This window comes from Anomaloglossus baeobatrachus (assembly GCF_048569485.1).
Source record: "Anomaloglossus baeobatrachus isolate aAnoBae1 chromosome 3 unlocalized genomic scaffold, aAnoBae1.hap1 SUPER_3_unloc_1, whole genome shotgun sequence".
NCBI classification, from domain to species: domain Eukaryota; kingdom Metazoa; phylum Chordata; class Amphibia; order Anura; family Aromobatidae; genus Anomaloglossus; species Anomaloglossus baeobatrachus.
Window position 1 is genome coordinate 977245 of NW_027441780.1, and position 24988 is coordinate 1002232.

The 24988-nt window shown below is 47.6% G+C and overlaps 1 protein-coding gene across 1 annotated transcript in view; it reads right to left on the bottom strand.

Moving 5' to 3' along the window:
* The window catches only part of LOC142258696 (uncharacterized), a 226680-nt gene that overhangs the window by 189088 nt on the left and 12604 nt on the right, over positions 1 to 24988 (bottom strand). The window contains exon 3 of the mRNA XM_075331317.1: positions 22354 to 23415. Within this exon, the coding sequence (XP_075187432.1) occupies positions 22354 to 23415 (1062 nt within the window). The remainder of the gene's footprint in view (positions 1 to 22353; positions 23416 to 24988) is intronic.

Genomic DNA, 24988 nt, shown 5'->3' on the forward strand with positions numbered 1-24988 from the left:
TGAGTATATGAGAGAGGGGGATAGACTGACATGGACAGAGAGAGAGGGACAGAGATAGTGACCGACTGACAGAGATTAGTGACTGACAGACATTGTGAGGCGCTTCAGAACGCAGCTTTTCAGCTGCGCTCTGAAGCGGACCTTTTTTAAGCTGTGGTGCAGAGCGCACACCTGCGCACATAGCATCAGACACCAAAATCGTATGAGGGATGTCACACGTTACAATTGACTAGGTTCGTGCAACAAAACGCTCAATTCTAGACAAAGATACGATGTGTTTGCGATCAACGGTTTTGCGTTCAATCCTGATCGCACTTAGATGTCACACGCAGATACCTCACAAACGATGCCGGATGTGCGTCACTTACAACTTGACCCCAACGACGGATTGTGAGATATATTGAAGCGTGTGTAGCGGGCTTTAGACATTGTGGTAGGTATGTGGCAAATTCGAATTTTAGACCATCCCTGATGGTGTTTATGACCCACTGATTTGAAGAAATCTCTTGCCACCGATGAAGAAAACTGGATAGACGAACCCCTCTTCTGATGGCGTCATTGCTTCTCTTGATGATGGCTCCAATCTTCGGACTTCTGGAACATAAAGATGTACCTACCTTTGCCCCCTTTTTGATAACTCCACCGACCCATTTTATCTTTCCCTTGGTACTGGGTAGGCTGACTCTGGGGGAAGGACGAAAACATTTCTTCCTTTGCTTCTCCTCTGGCAAGCTTCTTTTTATCTGTTGCCATCTCCAGGATGTCATCCAGGGCAAGGCCAAAAACATATTCTCCCCGAAAAGGGATAGAGCATAGCTTAACTTTAGAAGCCGCTTTGCAGCTCCAAAGGTTAAGCCAAATGGCTCGTCTTGCAGAATTTGAAAGAACCCCACTTCTTGCTGCCACCTGGACTGACTCAGGTGATGAATCTGCAAGACATCCTGTCGCCATCTGTAGAGGTGGAAGGGAAGCCAAGAGATCTTCCTTTGGTGTGTCTTGGGCGAGATGCTCCTGAACAGTGATCTGGCTACACATGTAGAGGCCACCCCGGTCCTATGTAGTACCGCGGAGGTCTCCCAGGACTTCTTAAGAACGCTGTCAATCTTACGGTCCATGGGATCCTTAAATTGTGATGAATCCCCAAAAGGGAAGAGTCGTCCTTCTGGCCGCTCAGGCTACTTGTACATCCACCTTAGGCACCTCCCAGCAGCAGGCAGGATTGTCTTCTAGCAGGAACCAGTTCCTCAATTCCCGAGGAATGATAAGGCGCTTCTCTGGGGATTCCCACTCCTGGATAATCATATCTCTGATGATCTCATGCACCGGGAATCCTACTTTTTTTTGGGTTCTTAAACCCCCAAACATTTCCTCCTGTACTGACATGGCAGATTTCTTTTCCTCAACCCCCATAGTATCCCGCACCGCTCCCAGTAGTTCATCCATATCATCCATGGAGAAGAAATATTTGTTCTCGACTTTATCCACTGAAGAGATACCTTCATTCTCCTCTATGACCTCATCTGGTAGTGATGATGGACCTTCTAAAGAGTCTGACTCTGACTCCTCCATGAGGCTGTTTCCTCTTTTTGGGTGCTGGGGCTGCAATGGGAAGAGCCTGGGAGAGGGATGCTAGGGAAGACTGAACCTCCTGCCGTACCAGGCTTCTTAACTCTTCAATGAGGGAGGGTTGTTCCTCTCTAACTACTTGGTCAGTACAGGGTTGGCATAGTCTCTTATTATGGCTCGAAGGAAGCCTCTTGCTACACAACACATTTATGGCTGGAGGTCTTCTCCTTCTTGGGTGCCACATTCTTGTTTCCCCCAACTTCCCCCAAGTTGCGAGAGAGAAAAAAACTTCAGCACTCAAAAGGAAACAGTGGAAAATGTGTTTCTTTTGAAAAAGATTTCTTTTATTAATGGCTCTTCATTTGAAAAAAGAAAAGAGAAAAAACAGTTGTTGACGTTTCGGCTAATACAATAGCCTTTCTCAGTAAACTGTCTATGTATACAGGGTATAATAAAAAAATATATGCATGGAAAACCTCGTCACCAGTCTTCTTCACTTTGTCCTTGGATCAGGTGCTCACTAGATACCATCACTGCATGTATACCATTGACTGGGTTCAAGAGCAGACTCTTGGTATCTTTCTCATAACAGGAAATTTCCTGACATGCACTACTGCATGATTATCATCGACTGAGTTCAAGAGTAGACTCTTGCTATCCTTCTCATAACAGACCACGGAATTGTCAAACTGGTGACGAGGTTTTCCATGCATATATTTTTTTGATTATACCCTGTATATATAGCTTATTGAAAAAGGCTACTGTATTAGCCGAAACGTCAACAACTGTTTTTTCTCTTTTCTTTTTTCATATGAAGAGCCATTAATAAAAGCAATCTTTTTCAAAAGAAACACATTTTCCACTGTTTACTTTTGAGTGCCGAAGTTCTTTCCTCTCTCTTGGTTAAATTTTGACATCTAACCACCAATTATCACGGTTGAGCCAGATACTTTACTTTTCTATTCCCCCAAGTTGCAGTATACTCACTGAACTGGGGGCTGTGTTGGGCTCCACAGAAGCAGAGTGGGTAGAGCGATCTCTCTCCATCCTCAGTCCAGCCTGGAGAGTGCTCTGACCGGGATCTTTATGTGGTCCAGATGATATCCCAGCTTCCCACTGTGGGGGTGACTCCACCCCTACCATTGGTAAGGGGGACGCAGGCCATCTAACGGGGTGAGTGCCTGGTTTACCGCCACGGTGCTGTGATCACGCATGCGTTCCACAGTGGAACGTATGAAATCTGAAAGTGACGCTGACAAGGAGCCCCTGATGACGTCACTTTCTGCTCGCCTCACAGGCACCGTCCGTGAGAGAGGAGGTGCCGAGGAGCTAAAGGAAGCCCCTGGCGAGTCAGCCTGTCTCGCATTAGCTCTGAGAGGCGCAGGAGGGACAGGCAGGTCCCAAATCCGAATGAGACAGAAGCAGCAATAGAGGAGGAAGCGGGTTGGCTCAGACCTCAGCTGCCGATTGGTAAGGAAGTATGTATACGACGTTCTCATCACCGGCCACAGGAGCACCGCAGGTCACTTCTTCGTGTCCCATAGGGACAGGAAACAACACTGGAGATGGGAGGTAGGAAGGGGTTATTTAACCTCTTTGTGTTTCCTGTCCTTATTAGGGTAGAGAGGTAAAATCCTGTGTGCTGTCGTGGAAGGTGACTAGAGAAAAATAAAATGTTTAATATTTTGCACACTTAAGCACTAGGGGGAGCAGCTGCTGAAATCCTACTGTAGACCTACTGTACTGTATAACTAGCTCACATTACAACTGCAGTATACGTGGGTGGAATCTGTTCATGTGTGTCATGTCACCTCCGCCTTCTGTTCTGGGTGTTTCCAAAAGGATAACAGAGAATGAAGTTAAGGATCACAGTGCGGAGCCATTTTGTTGGTGAGCGCAAAGTGATCCTAATATCTAGTGTCAGCAAGGACAGCTGCATAGTGCTACTTACATAGCGCTCTGCACAACCCATACCAGCAATGCTCTGCCGCATGCCCGCCTTCAATGATCTGCTGCATGCATGCCAGCCGTCAAATTTCTGCCGCACGCACGCCCCCAATGCTCTGTCGCATGTACGCCCCCCAATGCTTTGCTGCACGCACGCCCCAATGCTCTGCTGCATGCAGGCCCCCAGTGCTCTGCAGCATACACACCTCCCAATGCTCTGCTGTATGCACGTCCCTCAATGACTGTCAATCTTACTCGGTTTGGGGCTCCATGCAAGATCTCGCCTCGTGGGGGTAAGTATAATTCTGAGAAAGGTCAAGAATCAGCCCAGAATTACACGGGAGGACCTGGTCAATGAACTGAAGAGAACTGGGACCAAATTCTCAAATATTACTGTAACACACTATGCCGTCATGGATTAAAATTCTGCAGGGCACACAGGGTCCCTCTGCTCATGCCAGAACATCCAGGCTCATTTGAATCTTGCCAGTGACCATCTGGATGATCCAGAGAGGCATGGGAGAAGGTCATGTGGTCAAGGGAGACCAAAATAGAATTAGTATTAGAGCATTGAAGATGGGTTGTGACTGAGTCTAAAGGCCACTTTACATGCTGCGATATTGTGACCTATATCGCTAGTGTGCACACCCGCCCCCATCGTTCGTGCGTCACGGGACAATCGCTGCCCGTGGCGCACAAAATCGCGTGCACCCATCAAATTACTTACCTGTCTAGCGACGTCGCTGTGACCAGCGAACCGTCTCCTTTCTAAGGGGGCGGTTCGTTTGGCGTCATAGCGACGTCACTAAGCAGCCGCCCAATAGAAGCAGAGGGGCGGAGATGAGCGGGACATAAACATCCCGCCCACCTCCTTCCTTCCTCATTGCAGCCGGCGGCAGGTAAGGTGAGGTTCCTTCTTCCTGCAGTGTCACACATAGCGATGTGTGCTGCCGCAGGAACGACGAACTACATCGTTGCAGTAGCAGCAACGATATTCGAGATTAGGGTGGCATGTCACCGATGAGCGATTTTGAACGTTTTTGCGACGATTCAAAATCGCTCATAGGTGTCACACGCAACGACATCGCTAATGCAGCCGGATGTGCGTCACGAATTCCGTGACCCCAACGAGATCGCTTTAGCGATGTCGTAGCGTGTAAAGTGGCCTTAACAGCATGACGATGACCCGAAACACACAGACAGGGCAACTAAGGACCTGAGCCTAATAGAAAATCTTTGGAAGGAACTGAAACTCAATGAAGCCCAGTGACAGCCCAGAAACCTGAAACATCTGGAGAAGATCTGTATGGAGGAGTGAACCAAAATCCCTGCTGCAGTGTGTGCAAACTGGGTCATGAACTGTAGGAAACGTCTGACCTCTTTAACTGCAAACAAAGGTTTCTGTACCAAATGCTAAGTTCTGTATTTCCATTGTATCAAATACTTATTTCACGCAATAAAATATAAATTCATTATTTAAAAATCATGCAATGTAATTTTCTGTATTTTTTTTTATTGTGTCACAGTTGAAGTTACCTACAATAAAAATTACAGCCCTTTCCATTCTTTGGAGGTGGGAAAATTTGCAAAATTGTCCACGTATCAAATTCGAATATTAGTACATATATCCAGATTTTCATTATAAATATATTATTTTTGAAATTTAAGTGTTTTATTGGTTTTCATGAAAAAAGACAACATAACGGGTCAGGTCATACAGTTACATGTTGCATAACAACTATGAGTATTGGGACCATGAGGTCCAACAAGCAAAGGAAAGAAGGGGAGAGAGGGGGCTGGAGGGCATTTCACGTAGACGATATTGTGACAATTATCCAATACGCCACATAAAAGAACTCCTGGCGCACAGATTCCCCCTTCCACCCCTCTCTTACCCTCCTAAAGGAAACTTACCATGAAAGAAAACTCCTAATAAGAAAGGTCAGAGAGTGGAAGGAGAAAGGAAGGAAGACAGAAAGGGAGAAAGAGTATCGAAAGAGGGTGCCATGGGGCCTTCACCTGCCCGCCATGTTTATGTAAGGAGGTAAAAAGTTCCGATCAAAAAGGGGATTTGAGTCATGTCATGGGTTTGAGCCAGACCCTGCCAAATAAGACTCCCAGTGAGACCATTTTGTGATCACAGACTCTGCATCCCCCCGCGACTGGACCAGAACCCTCTCATCCGATATATTGCATTCACCTCGTCAATCCACTCTTCCAAGGTTGGAGAGTCTGCCTTCTTCCAGTGACGGGGTATAGCCATCTTGGCCGCCTGTAGGAGGTGTCGCAGAACAGATTTTTTGTACGCAGCCTGCGGCATAGGGAACATGTAGAGCAGAACCGCCTCAGGGCGTCTAGGCACGATCACTCCTGAAACCTCTCTGATCGCCTCTAGCACCCCCTCCCAAAAGGCCTGCAAGGCTAAACTCGACCACCATATATGCGTCATGGTACCCCCTTGGCTTCCGCACCTCCAACAGTTATCTGGGGTCTCAGGCCACCACCGATGTAGGAGGGAAGGGACCCGATACCATCGTGATACGACTTTATAACTGGTCTCCTGGGACTTAGTAGCAGTCACCGACTTGTGTGACAAATGGAAGCATCGCCCCCATTGTTCTCTAGAGAATGTTTGGTTGAGTTCCCCCTCCCATGCTCCGCAAAAGGGGGGGGGATTGTCCAAGCCCCCGGAGACCAGCAATTTGTATATAACTGAAATGTTGTGATTCGGGCAGTCTTTGTTGTACACATGGCCTCATAAGGGGATGGAGAGAGTGAAAGCTCATGCGTCTGTGTAAGTGATGTAATAAAATGCTGGAGTTGGGCGTATTCGAAATTGTGGCGTAGTTTTTGGGGTTTCTCCCCCAAAATTACAGAGAGTGGTAGTGTCCGTCCCTGTGGGGCAATATGGATGAGCCGAAGAGGCGTCCGTTTAGTTCCTTCCAGGAAGCGGGTAACAGAGGCACCCGGAAGGAAATCCGGACTATCGGTCACCGGCATCAGCGGTCCATATGCACGAATCAAATCGCATTTCCTTCCAGGGGCATGTATGGTGCACAGAGTCTGCTCGACACTGTACCCCACCACAAGTTTGCGACGGTTCAGCCGTGGCCACGTCCAAGGCAGAGTTGACGCCGACAGAGAGCATAGATCATGGGCCAAACGCACCCATAGTTTAGACCCCTCACCGTGCAGCAGGTCCAGGACACGGGCATGGGCCACTGCTAGGTGATACTTTTGGCAGTCCGTCAGTCCCAACCCTCCCGCGTCCTTTGGTCTGGTCAGAACACTACCTCGTATTCTAGGTCGGCCCTTGGCCCAGACAAACTGGATAAATAATTGTTGAATTTTGTACCAGTATGACGCAGGGATGTGGACGGGTACCGTCTGCAGGAGGTATAATAATCGGGGCAGAACTGTCATTTTGAGGGCGCCAACCCTACCAAACCAGGACACCACCCTCTGATGTCAGGTGGCTAGGTCCCTCTCTAATTTGATAAGAAATTGTTGGAAGTTAAGTGGAAACAGTTTGGAGAGGTCAGATGGAATGGTGATACCCAAATATCGGATACTATTGTTTTGTGGCCACTTAAAAGGGTGTTTGGATTGTAGGGAAGAAACTAGATTTGGAGGGAGGGAGATGTTCAAAGCCTCTGATTTGTCGAGGTTTATCCGGAAATTGGGCCATCTCCCAAAGCTATCCAACTCTGACATCAGGGATGGGAGTGCCTCAAGCGGATTAGTGAGATAAACTAATAGGTCATCGGCGAAAGCCGAGCATTTATATTCATGGTTCGCTATCTTGATCCCGTGGATGTCTGGGTTGGCTCGCAGGGCCGCCATGAGATGCTCCATCACTAGGATGTATAGAAGAGGGGATAAGGGGCATCCCTGTCTCGTCCCGTTATGGATGGTGACAGGGTCCGACAGGGTGCCATTGATTTTTATACGCGCCGATGGGGTGTGGTACAGCGCAAGGATTTTAGCCGTTAGGTTTGGGCCCAGCTGCAGATGATTTAATGTTTGGGCGAGTGACTCCCATGAAATCCTGTCGAAGGCCTTCTCGGCATCTAAGGACAGGATCATCAATGGGATCCCTCAGTTGCGAGCAAATTGAATAATATCTAGAGTTTTAAGAGTGTTGTCTCTAGCCTCTCATCCCGGGACAAACCCAACCTGGTCTAGGTGGATCAGATCCGGAAGGAGAGGATTCAGCCTATTGGCAATAAGTTTAGCATAGCACTTGACATCTACATTGAGCAGGGAAATCGGTCTGTAGCTACCGCAAACGCCCGGGTCCTTGCCCACTTTGGGAATAACTGTAATGTGCGCCGCTGTAGAGTCCGTTGGAAAGAGGGTGGTGTCTGAAATTGAATTAAAAGACTCCAACATCAGAGGCGCAAGTAGGGTCGAAAAGGATTTATAGAATTTTGCCGTTAGCCCGTCCGGACCTGGACTTTTATTGCCAGGAGCGCTCTGGATAACCTGCAATAGTTCTTCTATCGTGAACGGGGCCTCAAGATTTTCTATTATGGCGCTATTCAGTTTTTTAAAGGGGGAAGGGGGGGGCACCCATTGAGGCGTTGGGGGACACCCTAGGAGGGGGTAGATTGTACAACCTAGAATAATATTCATGAAAGGCACTTGAAATTTTTGGGGTAGTATGCACCAGGCCACCCGATGAGTCCTGAATATGTGAAATCAGGTTTGTTGCCCTTTTGGCTCGTAACGCATTGGCTAGCATTTTGCCTGGTTTGTCGCCGAACTCGTAAAATCTGCTCCTGCCCAATTGGATAATGTGTCTATATGAGGAGTCCAGTAATTTCCTAACCTCAACCTCGCTCTCAGAAGTGCTTGGAGTGTCGAGGCCGCCAGAGCACGTTTATGGAAGAGTTCAAGTGTTGTGACTTTTTGAAGAGCGTCTTTGATGGCTTGTGTCCTACTTTTTTTAATTCGAGAGCCGTGTTTAATGAGAGTCCCACGGAGGACACATTTCAGGGCCTCCCACTTAAACACAGGCGCAGTGCTGTCTGATGCGTGGTCCCCAACAAAATTTGTGATAGAGGTGCAGATATCTGAAGTGCAGCTCTCATCCAAAAGCAGGGACTCGTTAAGCCGCCAGGATCCTGCCGTCTTTGCCATGGATGGAACATGCATGGAGCAGAACACTGGAGCATGATCCGACCATAGGATGTTTCCAATCCCCGTATGGGACAGCCAAGATAAAACATTATGCTGAACCAGAATATAATCCAAGCGGCTGTACGAGTCCTGCGAGTGTGAGTAGAATCTGTAATCCCTGTCCGAGGGGTGCTGTATGCGCCACGCATCATACAGTTGGAGCTGTAATAAAGATTTTTTAACTCGTTTAATTAGTGCATAGGAGAGGCTTGATCGACCCTTGGAGTTATCCATTGCCGGATCGAGCGTAATGTTTAGGTCCCCACAGAGAACCACTGAACCCCTAACCAAAGGGAGGGTCGAACGTACTAATCCGGCGACAAAGCAGTCTTGGTTCTGATTGGGTGCGTACGCATTAATTATAGTAAAATCCTGTCCACTGAGAGATAATGATAAAACAATATAACGTGCCGCCTCATCTATTTTAACGTCCAATACTTGGTGAGGGAGTGATTTGTGTATGCCTATCGCCACCCCCTTTGAACGTGTCTCTGGATTGTTGGCAAGAAACCATGTGGTGTAGTATTTGTTTTTGATCTTTGGGGTGTGGTTAGTTTTAAAGTGCGTCTCCTGGAGGCAGATCAGGTGTACCTTACGTTTGTGCAGGTGATAAAGGATCTGGGCCCGTTTCTCTGGGGTATTGAAACCCTTCACGTTGAAGCATGTAATGTTCAGGTCCGCCATTTAGAGGGGAATCCGGATGTTGCGATGGAAGGAGGGCAGGGCTGCAGTTTTGGTGGACAGTCCCCATGGCGAGGTCTAGTACAGAGAAAGAAGATTAGGAAAAAGAGAGAAAAGAGGAAGGGAGACGATTCAGAGGAACAAAACAAAAGCAGAGGGAAAGCCTCCGCACTTAACACTAAGCAAGTTAATACAATCAACGGGAGCATGCCCGCCGCACACCGGCGGGGCAGGGGCTTCCAACCTATTGGGGGGAGAAACTGGTCAGACATAACCAAAAGACAACTCCTTTCCAATTGAGCATGAATACAGAGAGACAAATAACATTAGCATGGTACGAAACCATCGGCATCTCATGTAATCAATATCATGTACTATAGATATCTTAGAGAGGTTCCTTCAGGCGGGGTCCAGACTACTGCGGCTCAGATGTGGGTGTCTCTTGCCCCGGAATCTCTCCTCTCTCCGAGGGGGTCCCGCAGACTGCCGATTCGTGGAGGGGCTTTCAGGAGGACCCGTGCATAGCCCCATACCCCATGGACGGAGCAGCGTGTTAGGCCACTGGGGGAGAAGAATCGGCGGCAAGCCAAGGCCCGTAGTAAAAGAGGGCAAGTCCTCGGGTGTACGGAGGGTGAAGTATTTCGAGCCCTGGCGGACCGAAAGGGAGAAAGGAAATCCCCATCGGAACTGGATCTCTCTATCCTTTAAAACATCTAATAGAGGTTTGAGGGCCGCTCTTTGAGCTAGTGTATGGCGAGAAAGGTCCGGTAAGATTCTAATAGGGGTCCCATTATAGGAGAGGTCAGCTTTTTTCCTACTCGCCAGTAGGATCGCCTCCTTGAGAGCGTAGAAATGGACCCGGCAGATAACATCCCTTGAGTGGGGGTCCTCCGGATTGAAAGGGCGGAGTGCTCTATGGGCTCTGTCCAGCTCTATTCTGACCCCTGGCGGGCGCCCGAGCAGCCTGTTGAAAATTGTGGTGAGCACCGATGGTACATCCACGGAAGCAATAGATTCTGGCAATCCTCTGACACGGAGATTGTTTCTCCTATTGCGGTTCTCTAGATCGTCCATATTTTGCTGCAGGGAGAACAATTGTTTGGCGTGTTCTGTCACTGTAGCTTGTAAGGCATGGATAGAGGTAGAGTTATTTTCTTGTATCGTGGAAACCGTATCCACTCTATCTGTTAGAGATGAGAGTTCCGCTCTGAATTGAGCAAATTCCAGTTTGCATTCCGCAACGACTTGGTTCGCTAGAGCCGCGATGTCACTTTTGGTAGGTATCGCCTGCATGAATGCTCGGAGGTCCGCCAGGGAGGCCGGCCTATCCTCACCCCCTGCAGTCGGAGAAAAGGCCACATGGGAGGTATGGAAGCTTGACTGTGGCCTGTATATTTGTGGTCTCCCCTCTCTCGGAGTTGCGATCATGATTGGGGTGTGAGGTACCATTTGAGTGTCAGGGCCCGCTAGAAGCAAGGTGGGATGCCTCTCAGGTGTGACCGGGTGCTTGGCGGGGGGGCTGTCTGCCCATGATGAGCCAGTGGACCATCTGGTTGGGGGGCTTGATGCTGCCTCCTCCCTCTGTAACCTTTCTTGCATGACAGCCTCATCTTTCTGGGGGGGGGGACTCCCCATCCTCCTCTCCCATATGTGGGGGGCAGGTGTCCCCAGCTCTCTGTGAGACCCCGGGCTCTGTGCTTCCACACCCATTGGGATCGTAAGCTGGGGTGGAGGGGGGGCCTGGACAGACTCCAGCTACTCCCATCTGTGGCTCCGGATTTTCTGCCAGGATCAAGGGCGACTGGTGTCCCAGGCATAGTCCTCCCCCTCCCTCTTGTGCGGCCTGATCGCCGCTTGTCAGCTGCTTCAGCTGCAGGGTCTGGGGCCTGCTTACCCGGTCCGTCTCGGCTGGGGATCTGCTGCGGCGGCCATCTTGGAATGGCGCCGCTGCCGCGCCAGGCCTCTCCGCCTCCGGTATGGGGGTCCCGATCGTTTCGATTACGGACCCATTCCTCCGGGTCTGAGCTGGGGTGCTTCCCGCTTCCTCCGGTGCCAGGGTCCCGCTCGCCGCGGCGGCGGATTCAGCTTGACAATCTGGTCCCCGGGCAGGACGCATGGAGGCCTCAGATTTTTCACTCCCCGCACTGGTGAGGTAAGCCTCCATAGTGTGCTGTGGGGACGTCGGGCGGGCAGCAGAACGGGACCGGGCTTTCTTGGCAGTGGTACGCACCATTTTGGTGTGGGGATGCCGGTGGATCGTGGGATTCTGCAGCGGAGCTCAGGAGCTGCACGTCTCTACACGGCCATGTCTAGCCACGCCCCCATAAATATATTATATGCTAACTCCACTACTTGATAATGTATAAAGAGAAAACACAGGAGCAATTGCGCATTTCAAAATTAAGAAAATTACTTTTATTACAAAATAATAACAACATAAAAAAAGACATACATAAACACATATAATTGAAGTGTGACAGTGTACAACACACACATAGATGGGGAGGATTGAAACTGGCTGAGTTTCCGATGCTATAATGTTATTTGCTTATTGCAAGTAAAAAGTGAAGGAACCCACATTGGTTATATCCCTCTGCTATTACATAGCAACGGAGTGCAGAACTGTGGAGCATGAGCTACATGTATGCAAATGCGTATATACGAAAAACACCCAGTATACGGTTTCATATCGTGGCCATTAAAGGGTTAAGTTCATGAGGTGCGCCTCTGCATCCAAACGACCATGCCCACAGACAGCATTACACCATAGAATATACAATTAAAGTGCTTAGTGCATACAGCATGTAAACTGATGCTATGTGATCCAGAGAATAAATAAATATTAGTGATGAGCGAGTATGCTTGTTACTACTCGGTACTCGCACGAATATCACTGTACTCGGGCTACTCGGCGGGGACCGAGTAATCTCGCGATACTCGTGCTGTACTCGTGGTCTTCATCCCTGCATGTTGGCGCTCTTTTGAGAGCCAGCCCTCATGCAGGGATTGGCTGGCAGACCACTGCAATGCCACAGCCCTGTTAGTTGTGGAATTGTAGTGATTGGCCGGCCTGCACAGCGTGACCGAGCCTTTATACCGGCGGGCGCGCTGTGCTCTGCACACAGCCATCCAGACAGTCAGTGCAGGGAGAGTGTCGCTGCTTCAGGGAAAGGTTTGCGGCCCTTTATAGCTATTTCCGTAGCAGGGCTGCAAACAGTGTGACCAGAAGTCCTTCTCAGGACTATTATAGTTGTATACAGGCAGGCAGGGTATAGCCAGGTCGGAGTACAGTAGCAGAGTCCTTCTCAGGACTATTGTTGCTGTATACAGGCAGGGTATAGCCAGGTCGGAATACAGGCTAGTGACCAGAAGAGTCCTTGTCAGGACTATTGTAGCAGTATACAGGCAGGCAGGCAGGCAGGCAGGGTATATAGCCATTCCTAGTGGTGACCGTATACCAGCCTTCATCATATCTGGGGCTGGTGTACACAGTCTAAAACAGTCCAGATAGTGTCAGACTTCTCAGTAATTGTCGCTCCTAAAAACCTGTTAGGTTCTTAGTGCGTCCGTGGTTGCATTTAAAAACCGCACGTGTGTGCCTGTCGGTGGCAGCGTACAGGTGCACGATTTGCACAAACTATTATATAACGCACAAGTCTAGTGTATAATACACGTCAGTCAGCAGTGTCTGATAGTGTCAGACTTCTCAGTAATTGTCGCTCCTAAAAACCTGTTAGGTTCTTAGTGCGTCCGTGCGTGCATTTAAAAACCGCACGTGTGTGCCTGTCGGTGGCAGCGTACAGGTGCACTTGTGTGCGTTTTGCACAAACTTGGATATAACGCACAAGTCTACTGAATACACGTCAGCACAGCATTGCAAAATGCGCAAGGGCGTTGGCAACGAACAAGGAAGTGGACGTGATGGTGGTGCAGGCAGAGGCCGAGGTCGTGGGCAAGCTCTAATTTCGCCACAACAAAGGGCCACATCTAGTCGCTCGCACGTCCTGTCCCAAATTCTTGGGGACCGCAGCAGTACACCGCTCTTGAACCAAGACCAGTGTCAACAGGTTGTTAGTTGGATAGCGGATAATGCTTCCAGTCAGATTGGCACCACCACAAACACTCTGTCTTCCACACGGTCAAGTGTCAGTAGCCGTGATACTGCACCGCACATTTCAGAACCTGATCCTCCTTCCTACCACAAGGCTGAGTACACGTCCTCGGACATTACTGATCCCACACTTGGACACTCGGAAGAGCTGTTCACGTTTCCATTCGCACATTCTGGCCTCTCGCCAGCTCATGTTGAAGTGGGTCATGAGGAGATCGTATGTACAGATGCCCAAATATTTGAGCAGCCACGTTCTCACAAAGTTGGCAACGTGTCTCAACAAGGGGTGGACGATGATGAGACATAATTGTCAGGAAGTCAGGAGGAGGAGCAGGGTGCGGAAGAGGAAGACGACGTGGTGGATGATCCAGTAACTGACCCAACCTGGCAGGAGGATATGCAGAGCGAGGACAGCAGTGCACAGGGGGAGGGAGGCGTAGCATCCCAACAGGCAGTAAGAAGCAGGGTGGTGGCTCCAGGCAGAAGTCAGGCAACCGTTCCCCAGAACAACAACACGACACAAGGTGCCTGTACAAATGTTAGGTCTTCCCGAGTCTGGCAGTTTTTTAAGTTGGCTCCAGATGATTCTAAAAAGGCCATTTGCAACACCTGCCATGCCAGCATCAGCAGGGGTACCAAAACTAGCAGCCTGACCACCACCAGCATGATCAGGCACATGTCAGCCAAGCACCCGACTTTGTGAGATGTACAACAGAGTCGAGGAGCAGTGCTTGCTGATGTCACTGCTACGTCTTCGCTTGTTGTGCATGCGAGCCAATGCCCTGTCCATGCTGCCTGCGAACAAGCCTCCTCCGGTCCTGCACCTGCAGTTGCCTACGCAGAAATAACACCATCATCAAGCATGTCCTTGTCCCAGCGCAGCGTTCAGTTATCCATTCAGCAAACCTTTGAACGCAGGCGCAAATACACTGCCAACGCCCCACATGCCACAGTTCTAAATGCTAACATTTCGCGACTGCTTGCGCTGGAAATGTTGCCTTTTAGGCTGGTGGAGACAGAAGCATTCCGCGACCTGATGGCGGCAGCTGTCCCACGTTACTCGGTCCCCAGCCACCACTATTTCTCCCGGTGTGCCGTCCCCACGTTGCATAACCACGTGTCACAAAACATCACACGTGCCCTGAACAACGCTGTTTCACCCAAAGTCCACCTAACCACAGACACGTGGACAAGTGCTTGTGGGCAAGGCCGCTACATCTCGTTGACGGCACACTGGGTTAATATTGTGGAAGCTGGGACCCAGTCTGAGCGAGGGACGGAACACGTCCTTCCCACACCAAGGTTTGCAGGCCCTACCTCAGTCAGGGTTTCACCCACACTCTACAGCTCCGGAATGTCATGCTCTTCAGCCTCCTCCTCCTCCTGCGCATCCTCATCCACTTTACCCTCCACACCAGTCCCAAGCTGGAAGCACTGCAGCACTGCCTCGGCAAAGCGGCAACAGGCTGTGCTGAAGCTAATCTGCATAGGTGACAAACCCCACAATGCAGAAGAGGTGTGGACAGCTCTGAAACAGCAGGCAGATCACTAGCTCACACCTCTGAACCTAAAGCCAGGAAAGGTCGTGTGTGACAATGGCCGGAACCTGGTGGCGGCTTTGAGGCGAGGCCAGCTGACACATGTTCCATGCGTGGCCCATGTGCTCAACCTCGTGGTTCAGCGGTTTCTAAAGTCATACTCAGAGCTGTCTGATCTGCTGGTAAAAGTTCGCCGCCTGTCTGCACATTTTCGAAAGTCACCTACTGCTTCAGCCGGCCTTGCCGGCTTTCAGCGCCGTTTGCATCTTCCGGCTCACAGACTGGTGTGTGATGTCCCCACGCGTTGGAATTCAACTCTGCACATGTTGGTCAGGATATGTGAGCAGAAGAGGGCAGTTGTTGAGTACCTGCATCACCTAAGCCGTCGGGAAATGGGTCAAACTCCACACATAACACCTGAGGAGTGGAGATGGATGTCCGACCTATGTACCATCCTACAAAACTTTGAAGACTCCACCAAGATGGTGAGTGGTGATGACGCCATTATTAGCGTCACCATACCGCTTCTCTGCCTTCTAAAACGGTCTCTGCTCAAAAACAAACATGATGCATTGCAGGCGGAGCGCGATGAGTTGGAGCAAGAAACAGTAGTGGGTGTGGGTGATAACACACAGCCCAGCCTCGTCTCATCACAACGAAAAGTGGAGGACTATGACGAGGAGGAGGATGAAGACATGGAGCAACTCTCCGGCCAAATTGAGGATATGACATGCACACCAGTCATATCCTCGGTTCAGCGTGGCTGGCCAGAGGACAGGGTAGATGTTCAGTCATCGTGTTGGTCAGGATACTGAAGTACTGGCTGTTAAGAGTCTGGCGCACATGGCTGACTTTATGGTAAGCTGCCTGTCTCGTGACCCTCGCGTTAAGAACATCTTGGCCGACAATCATTACTGGTTGGTAACACTGTTAGACCCACGCTACAAGGAGAACTTTATGTCTCTTATTCCCGAGGCGGAGAGGTCAGCCAAAATGCAGCAGTTCCGGAAGGCCATAGTCACGGAAGTAGGCAAAGCATTCCCCTCACAAAACGCTAGCGGCATAGGTCAGGAATCAGTGGACAACCAAGGCGTACAGCCGAGAGAGGCACAAGTCCAATCCGCCAGAGGTAGGGGAACAGTCTTGTGGGACAGTTTTCTCAGCCCCTCACGTACCACAGCCCCTGAGGTGCGGGGTAGTGCCACAAGAAATCCTAAGTTTGCCCAGATGCTCAAGGAGTACCTTGCAGATCGAACAACTGTACTCCGACATTCCTCTGTGCCTTACAATTATTGGGTATCCAAGGTGGACACGTGGCATGAATTGGCTCTCTACGCCTTGGAAGTCCTGGCCTGCCCTGCCGCTAGTGTTTTGTCAGAGCGTGTTTTTAGTGCCGCAGGTGGAATCATTACAGATAAACGCACCCGCCTGTCAACTGAAAATGCTGACAGGCTGACTCTGATCAAGATGAACAAGGGTTGGATTGGGCCAGACTTCACCACACCACCAGCAAATGAGAGCGGAATTTAAAGTTTGTAACGGGAATTTGCCATGTACCTCCACTAACCCATGGGTACACACTTCTGGACTTTGGATAATCGCTGGACTGCTCCTCCTTCTCCTCATGCGCCACCATGATGAATGTTACAATAGTTAGGCCTTTGTTTCAGGTATACCCCCAGTGGTAAATTTTTTCGCCCATTCTTTCAGAATGGACATTACAACGACAGGAGACCCGCTCCTTTGCAATGGGAACAATGTTTTGAGGCCCTCATGCACGTCTCTATCCAGGGACAATGTGGAGCCTCCCAATTTTTGGCTGCCCTGCCTAAGGGCTATACTACAATACACCCACTTCCTGACAATGGACACTTCAGGTTTACAGGCCCTCATGCACGTCTCTATCCAGGGACAACGTGGAGCCTCCCAATTTTTGGCTGCCCTGCCAAAGGGCTATATTACAATAGACCCACTTCCTTACAATGGGCACTTCAGGTTTACAGGCCCTCATGCACGTCTCTATCCAGGGACAACGTGGAGCCTCCCAATTTTTGGCTGCCCTGCCAAAGGGCTATACTACAATAGACCCACTTCCTTACAATGGGCACTTCAGGTTTACAGGCCCTCATGCACGTCTCTATCCAGGGACAATGTGGAGCCTCCCAATTTTTGGCTGCCCTGCCTAAGGGCTATACTACAATAGACCCACTTCCTTACAATGGGCACTTCAGGTTTACAGGCCCTCATGCACGTCTGTATGCAGGGGCATTGGTGAACCTCACAATTTTGGACTGCCCTGGCAAAGGAAAATACTACAAAGACTCACTTCCTCAAAATGGGCACATTAGACTCAAGAGGCCTTCATGTACGTCTCTTCTCAGGGACATCGGAGTGCCACACAATGTTTTACGTAAAATCTTTCATGTTTTAATCTCAAAAATTAACATACACCAGCTCTATCTCACTATTGGGTATGTGCCCTTAACATTTCCGCCATGAAAAATCATTTTGGTGTCATTTTGAAGGTTTTCTGGTGAGTCCGTAAAAATGGCGTAAAACGCGGACAAAATTGTTCACAGCTGTGACTTTTGAGTTATAAATGCTTCAAGGGGTCTTCCCCATGCTGTTGCCATGTCATTTGAGCACTCTTCTGAGACTTTTGTGACATTTTTAGGGTTTCTACATGCTGCCGGGGGTCATTTCATAAAAATACTCGGGTCTCCCATAGGATAACATTGGGCTCGGTGCTCGGGCCGAGTACACGAGTATCTTGGGATGCTCGGCCCGAGCCTCGACCACCCGAGCTTTTTAGTACTCGCTCATCACTAATAAATATATATATAGCCACTACATCCGGTCAAATAACATGGTTATAGTAAAATACAATCATCATAATATAAACCAGTATAGGTAAGAATACTATATTCCTGGAATAGAGGTCATAGAATTGGCTCGAAAAGAGGACCTGCGCGTGTTAGTAATCTGTCATCTGTAAAAATTCACATCTCATTCAGTGCAGGTTACCATATGACCTAAATGGCTCAGGCAATCATGGCATCACATTACCCATTGTAAATTGGTGGATCAGCACTGTTCAACCTCCACCCGAATGTACATTTCACAATAGAATGCTTCCTCAGGGGTCTGCTGTTAATCGATATACCCTCACCTTTTATAGTGTGGTCACCCAAATGAGTCTCACCTGCGATCACACTCCGGCGCATGTGCGTTGACGTCCACCGGCCCTCCCGGGAGCGCCGCTCGTCAGCATCGCACGTGCGTGCTCAGTGGCTCAGAACGCCAATGATCACGTGCGTCGCCCATGACAGCGGTGCCACCCGGGGGATGGGTGGAGAGCAGCGGGCACGCGCACAGGTACACACCTGGGACTGATCACATCCACTAGAATGCGGCACCATACACACCAGTACTCCGCATGTCATTCTATGTGGATACAAGGTATGTGACATGTTTGCCTCACAAAATATATACAGGGTGATTAATGTTCGTGATGACTTAGTTCCCAGGTGGTGTGGGATATCACCAGGAGATAAATGCAGCTCCATTGGAATCAGTTTCACATACAAGGTGCTCCTCAGGATGGCAAGGGAGAAATTAACTGTCAACAAATACACAAATTAAAATAGCTTAAAAACAAACAGTGTAGGAGAGCAATGGAAATATGATAACTGCTTAAAGTACTAATAAGTATCATAGATGCTGCGCAAAAATCCAAAACCAGACCTAGAAGGCCAATTTTAAGATCTATTTTAAGACTAAGGTGGACCATGGACTAATTCACAAAAAACATGCAAATGAGTTAATTTCGTTTAGCCCTATAGGTGATTCCGTTTGCAGCAGGGTGATCCATTTACATTCCTGCTGCAGCAGTTTTATTATGTTACCACCACGAATTCCTACTGACACTTATTCAATACCCCTCACCTTAAAGGTGCAGGGATCATATCCATGTTTAAGTTTGAAATGTCGTGGGATTGTTTTTAAATCCTCCAAACTGGTAACAGTTTTTGCCGCAAGAATGTCACGGACATGTTCTCTCGTCCGAACTCGCAGTTGGCGAGATGTCAACCCGATATAAATCAGGTTGCATCCGCAAACCGCGTAGTATATAACCTGCGTAGTGGAGCAGGTGATATACTGTCGGATTGTAAATTCTTTATCACCCCCAGAAGACTTAAGGCTACTTTACACACTGCGATATCGGTCCCGATATCGCTAGTGTGGGTACCCGCCCCCATCTGTTGCGCGACACGGGCAAATCGCTGCCCGTGCTGCACAACATTGCCCAGAGCCGTCACACATACTTACCTGTCCGGCGACGTCGCTGTGACCGGCGAACCGCCTCTTTTCTAAGGGGGCGGTCCGTGCGGCGTCACAGCGACGTCACTGAAGCGTCACTGAACCGCCGCCCAATAGCAGCGGAGGGGCGGAGATGAGCGGGACGTAACATCCCGCCCACCTTCTTCCTTCTGCATAGCAGCCGGGAGTCAGGTAAGGAGAGGTTCCTCGTTCCTGCGGCGTCACATGCAGCGATGTGTGCTGCCGCAGGAACGAGGAACAACTTCGTTACTGCTGCAGTAACGATTTTTAAGAATGGACCCCCATGTCGCCGATTAGCGATTTTGCAACGATGCAAAATCGCTTATCGGTGTCACACGCAACGGGATCGCTAATGCGGCCAGATGTGCGTCACAAATTCCGTGACCCCAACGACTCCGCATCAGCGATGTCGCAGCGTGTAAAGCCCCCTTTAAACGTTTTCATTCTACTCATATTGGCACATGCCTTGAATCCACCATACAGATAAAACCCCGATTGGTGGGCCCGTCCCAAATGGTTTGTTGGTAGTTACCACATAGTGGCTTCTAACCAACAAATCTTTCAGATTTTTGTTTCTTTTATAAGACATCTGGGGGTAATCCAATAGGTAGTTCTTCAAAGTTGGTTCAGTTTGGAGAACTGACAAGTAACGCTATAAGATTTTCTTAATTTCCTCACTTTGTGAGTAGAAGGTCGAAATTAATCTAATATGGTCATTATCCTTGGAAGTTCGTTTTGAAGACTGGAGTCTGCTTTCTCTGGTAGAGTTCTTTGCCCTGTTGTAGCCTTCTTTGATGGCTCTGTTACTGTACCCTCGTGACTGGAATCTCTTTCTCAATATCTCTGCCTGATGTTCAAATTTTTGTGGGGTGGAACAGATCCGCTTCGTTCTCATGAACTGACCAACTGGAATGGCTTTGATGGTTGTGTAATGTTGACTAGACCCAGCATGCAGCAGGGAGTCATCTATGTGTGTTTTGTACACTGTCACACTTCAATTTTAGGTTTATGTATGTCTTTTTTAATGTTGTTGTAATTATTTTGTAATAAAAGTAATTTTCTTAATTTTTAAATACGCAATTGCTCCTGTGTTTTCTCTTTATACATTATCAAATTCAAATATTGTAAGAATAAGCTTCTTACCTTTTGATACAGCTCGAGTTGCCTTTCTGAGGAAGGCAAGGTGGTTGGATCAGCGGTTCTCAGGAATAGCGGGTCCCTGTTCAGGCACCAGATTTTGTTGTCACCATTCAGCATGGGACATAAAAGATTTTGTGTGTGGTCCTAATTAAATTAAATAGAACATGTATGTATGTATGTATGTGAGACACCCCTCTGAGACAATAAAGTATCAGACGTAGCTCTCCCTTTGTCTCAAACAAATAAAAGATTACATCATCATCACTCATTTATATAAGACTATAAACTTTTTAGTTTCACATTCCTGAACTTCACTTTTAACAAAGAAACTGAAACTATAGAAGTCCTTATCTAACGTAAACAGGAGGTCTCTGCTGCATTACACCAGGGGAGACACAGTACAGACTCTTATGGTCATGTCACACACAACGACAGCGACATCGTCACTGCTGTCGCCATTTTCTGTGACGTAGCAGCGACCGTGCTAGTGATGTCACTGTGTGTAACATCCTGCAACGACCTGGCCCCTGCTGTGAGGTCGCCGGTTGTTGCTGAATGTCCTGGACCATTTTTTGGACGTTGCTCTCCCGCTGTGAAGCACACATCGATGTGTGTGAGACAGAGACAAACTAAACGTGCAGGGAGCCGGCTTCTGCGGACGCTGGTAACCAAGGTAAATATCGGGTAACGAAGCAAAGGCTTTGCTTGGTTACCCGATATTTACCTTTGTTACCAGCGTCCGCAGCTTCTTGAAGCCGGCTGCCTGCATACGTAGCCAAGGTACACATCGGGTAACTATAAGCAAAGCGGTTTGCATGTTAATCCGATGTGTACTCTGGCTACGAGTGCATTCAGCCAGCGCTAAGCGGTGTGCACTTGTAACCAAGGTAAATATCGGGTAACCAAGCGAAGCACTTTGCTTGGTTACCCGATATTTACCTTAGTTACCAAGCGCAGCATCGCTTCCACGCGTCGCTGCTGGCTGGGGGTTGGTCACTGGTCGCTGGTGAAATCAGCCTGTTTGACAGCTCACCAGCGACCAGGTAACGACGCAGCAGGGATCCAGATAAGGTCAGATCGTCGTCGTGATCGCTGCTGCGTCGCTACGTGTGACCTAGGCTTTCAAGGTCCCGTCACACACAACGAGATCGCTACCGAGATCGTTGCTGTGTCACCGTTTCTGTGACGCAGTAACGATCTTGCCAGCGATCTCGTTATGTGTGACACCTACCAGCGATTAAGCCCCTGCTGTGAGATCGCTAATCGTTGCCGAAGGGTCCGGAGCATTTTCTTCAAAGGTGATGTCCTGCTGGGCAGGACACATCGCTGTGTTTGACACCTAACAATGACCTCCTATACAGTTCGCTCATCGTTACTGCATCGTTGGTAAGGTCTGACTGTGTGACATCTCACCAGCGACCTCCCAGTGACTTACCAGCGATCCTTATCAGGTCACATCGTTTTCGGGATCACTGGTAAGTCGTTACATGTGACGGGGGCTTTACACAAGGACAAAATGGAGTGTAGATTTAACAAAATGAATTCTGCGCTCATTCAAGCAATACACAAATGGATGAGTAAAGCATACAACTTGGCTATAAAAAAAAAATAAAGAAAAAAAAAATTCTCCATCAAAAATTAAAAAAATGTGTAAAAAAATGAATAATTTGTAAATGATCCATTATAAAAAGTACACAACCGTAATGACATAAAATTAACTCTTTATTAACAGATAGTAAAAGTCTATTAATATTTACTAAAACAGACATTCTATTCATGACTATGGCTTCACTCCTGTGTAATAAGCCTTGATTTCCGAGCAAAACAAACATGAATATGGCTTCACGCCTGTGTGAATGCTCTCATGTATAATGAGACTTGATTTGTCAGCAAAACATTTCTCACATTCTGCACATGAATATGGCTTCATTCCTGTGTGAATTCTCTCATGTCTAATAAGATGTGATTTCCGAGCAAAACATTTCTCACATTCTGAACATGAATATAGCTTTTCTCCTATGTGAATTCTCTCATGTTTAACAAGATCTGATTTCCGAGCAAAATAATTTCCACATTCTGAACATGAATATGGCTTCTCTCCTGTGTGAATTCTCTCATGTCTAATAATATGTGCTTTCCGAGCAAAACATTTACCACATTCTGAACATGAATATGGCTTCACTCCTGTGTGAATTCTCTCATGTTTAACAAGATCTGATTTGCAAGCAAAACATTTCTCACATTCTGAACATGAATATGGCTTCTCTCCTGTGTGAATTCTCTCATGTTTAACAAGATCTGATTTGCAAGCAAAACATTTCTCACATTCTGAACATGAATATGGCTTCACGCCTGTGTGAATGCTCTCATGTGTAATGAGACTTGATTTGTCAGCAAAACATTTCTCACATTCTGAACATGAATATGGCTTCATTCCTGTGTGAATTCTCTCATGTCTAATAAGATGTGATTTCCGAGCAAAACATTTCTCACATTCTGAACATGAATATAGCTTTTCTCCTGCGTGAATTCTCTCATGTTTAATGAGATTTGATTTGCAAGCAAAACATTTCTCACATTCTGCACATGAATATGGCTTCATTCCTGTGTGAATTCTCTCATGTCTAATAAGATTTGATTTGCAAGCAAAACATTTCTCACATTCTGAACATGAATATAGCTTCTCTCCTGTGTGAATTCTCTCATGTTTAACAAGATCTGATTTCCAAGTAAAACATTTCTCACATTCTGAACATGAATATGGCTTCTCTCCTGTGTGAATTCTCTCATGTTTAATGAGATTTGATTTGTTAGCAAAACATTTCCCACATTCTGCACATGAATATGGCTTCGCTTCTTTGTTACTTTCACTTTCCTTAGCATTCTGTGTGGAACTCCTGGTACCGTCATCTGCCATAAATAAAATTGAAGTTATAAGCTTTTAATAATATAACCTCAAACATACACAGACACACATAAATCCATACAAATTCCAAAGAAAGTGTGTAGTGTTCTACTTTAAAAGGCCTATGTGACAGAAAATACCCAAAATGACATCATTTTAAAAACTGCACCCTTCGAAGGGCTCAAAATGACATTCAATAAAACATATCTACAAAAGCATATCCAGTGGCACTCAATAATATAAGGATACTTTCGCATTGCATTACTGCTGTAGGAATATTAGAAAAAAGGGATTAATACATAGGTAATGAGAAAAATGAGTAAAACGACATAGGCATTGCATTACTGCTTTAGAGATATTTGTAAAGTGAGATTCTTAGTTTATGTATTGACCAATCCATGTGAGCCCGATAACCGTGACAAGCACCTGACCAAGCACTCTGCCCTATAGCCAGGGTGTGTCCACCATCTTATTTAGCCAGGAAGCAGAAATGCAGATTTTTTAACCACACAGAGGCATTTAAGGTTAGGTTCCCAATAGAATAAGATCACCTTGTCAAAGTGATCGGCCTCACATGGATTGGCCAATACATAAGCTAAGAATCTCTCTTTGCAAATATCTCTAAAGCAGTAATGCAATGCCTATGTCTTTTTACTCATTTTTCACATTAGCTATGTATTTATCCCTTTTTTGTAATATTCCTACAGCAATAATGCATCACAGAAATTAAAGCAATGTGGAAGGAAAAAAAAAAACATTTTAATTTTTCCCACAAAAGTGTTGCGTTACCACAAATTTTTATTTTCCCAAGGGTAAGATGAGAAAATGGACCATATAATTCTGTTGTGCAATTTCTCGTGTGTACGCCGATATCCCAGGACTCGGAAGGGAAGGAGCACCATTTGACTATTGGAGAACAGAACTGGCTGAACTAGAGGATGCCATGTCATGTTTGTAAAGCCCTTGATGTGCCTAAACAGTGGAACACCCCACAAATTATCTCATTTTGAAATCTACACCACTGAAGGAATGTATCTAGGTGTGGAGATCATAGAAGTACCCTTATATAGGGCAAGGGGTCTTTAGCAGACCCCAGCTATTATGGCGACCCATATGCACCCAATGATAAATGTTGCTGGGGGCGTTGGATAGGTGGAACGTTGTACCCCATAGGCTGCAAGCTGCGAATGCTGCTGTCAAAGATTGAAAAGTTAACAGCAGTGGGTGAAGCCTACCTCCACTGAATAACTCAGACATCATCTGCTGGCAATAATGGAGACTCAGCTTCTGAGCCCGCCAGAAGCAATAGGATGTAATAATATGTTATATATCGAGAAGGGGTTAAAGAAAATCTGGCAGCTACAAAAACACTATTTACCTGCAGATATAGAGGTAATCTGAGTACCTAGCATTAAATGATCTCTATCTGGTTTATTAGAACAGTGTGTGACGCTAGTCACTGCATGGACAAGCCGTGAGGCAGGGTTATCAAATGTTCTGGGGTCAAATACAAAGAACATGCCATGAACTAAGGGGAAAGACAAAGGCGTAGTCAGCTCTGGGGTCAGAATATCAGGA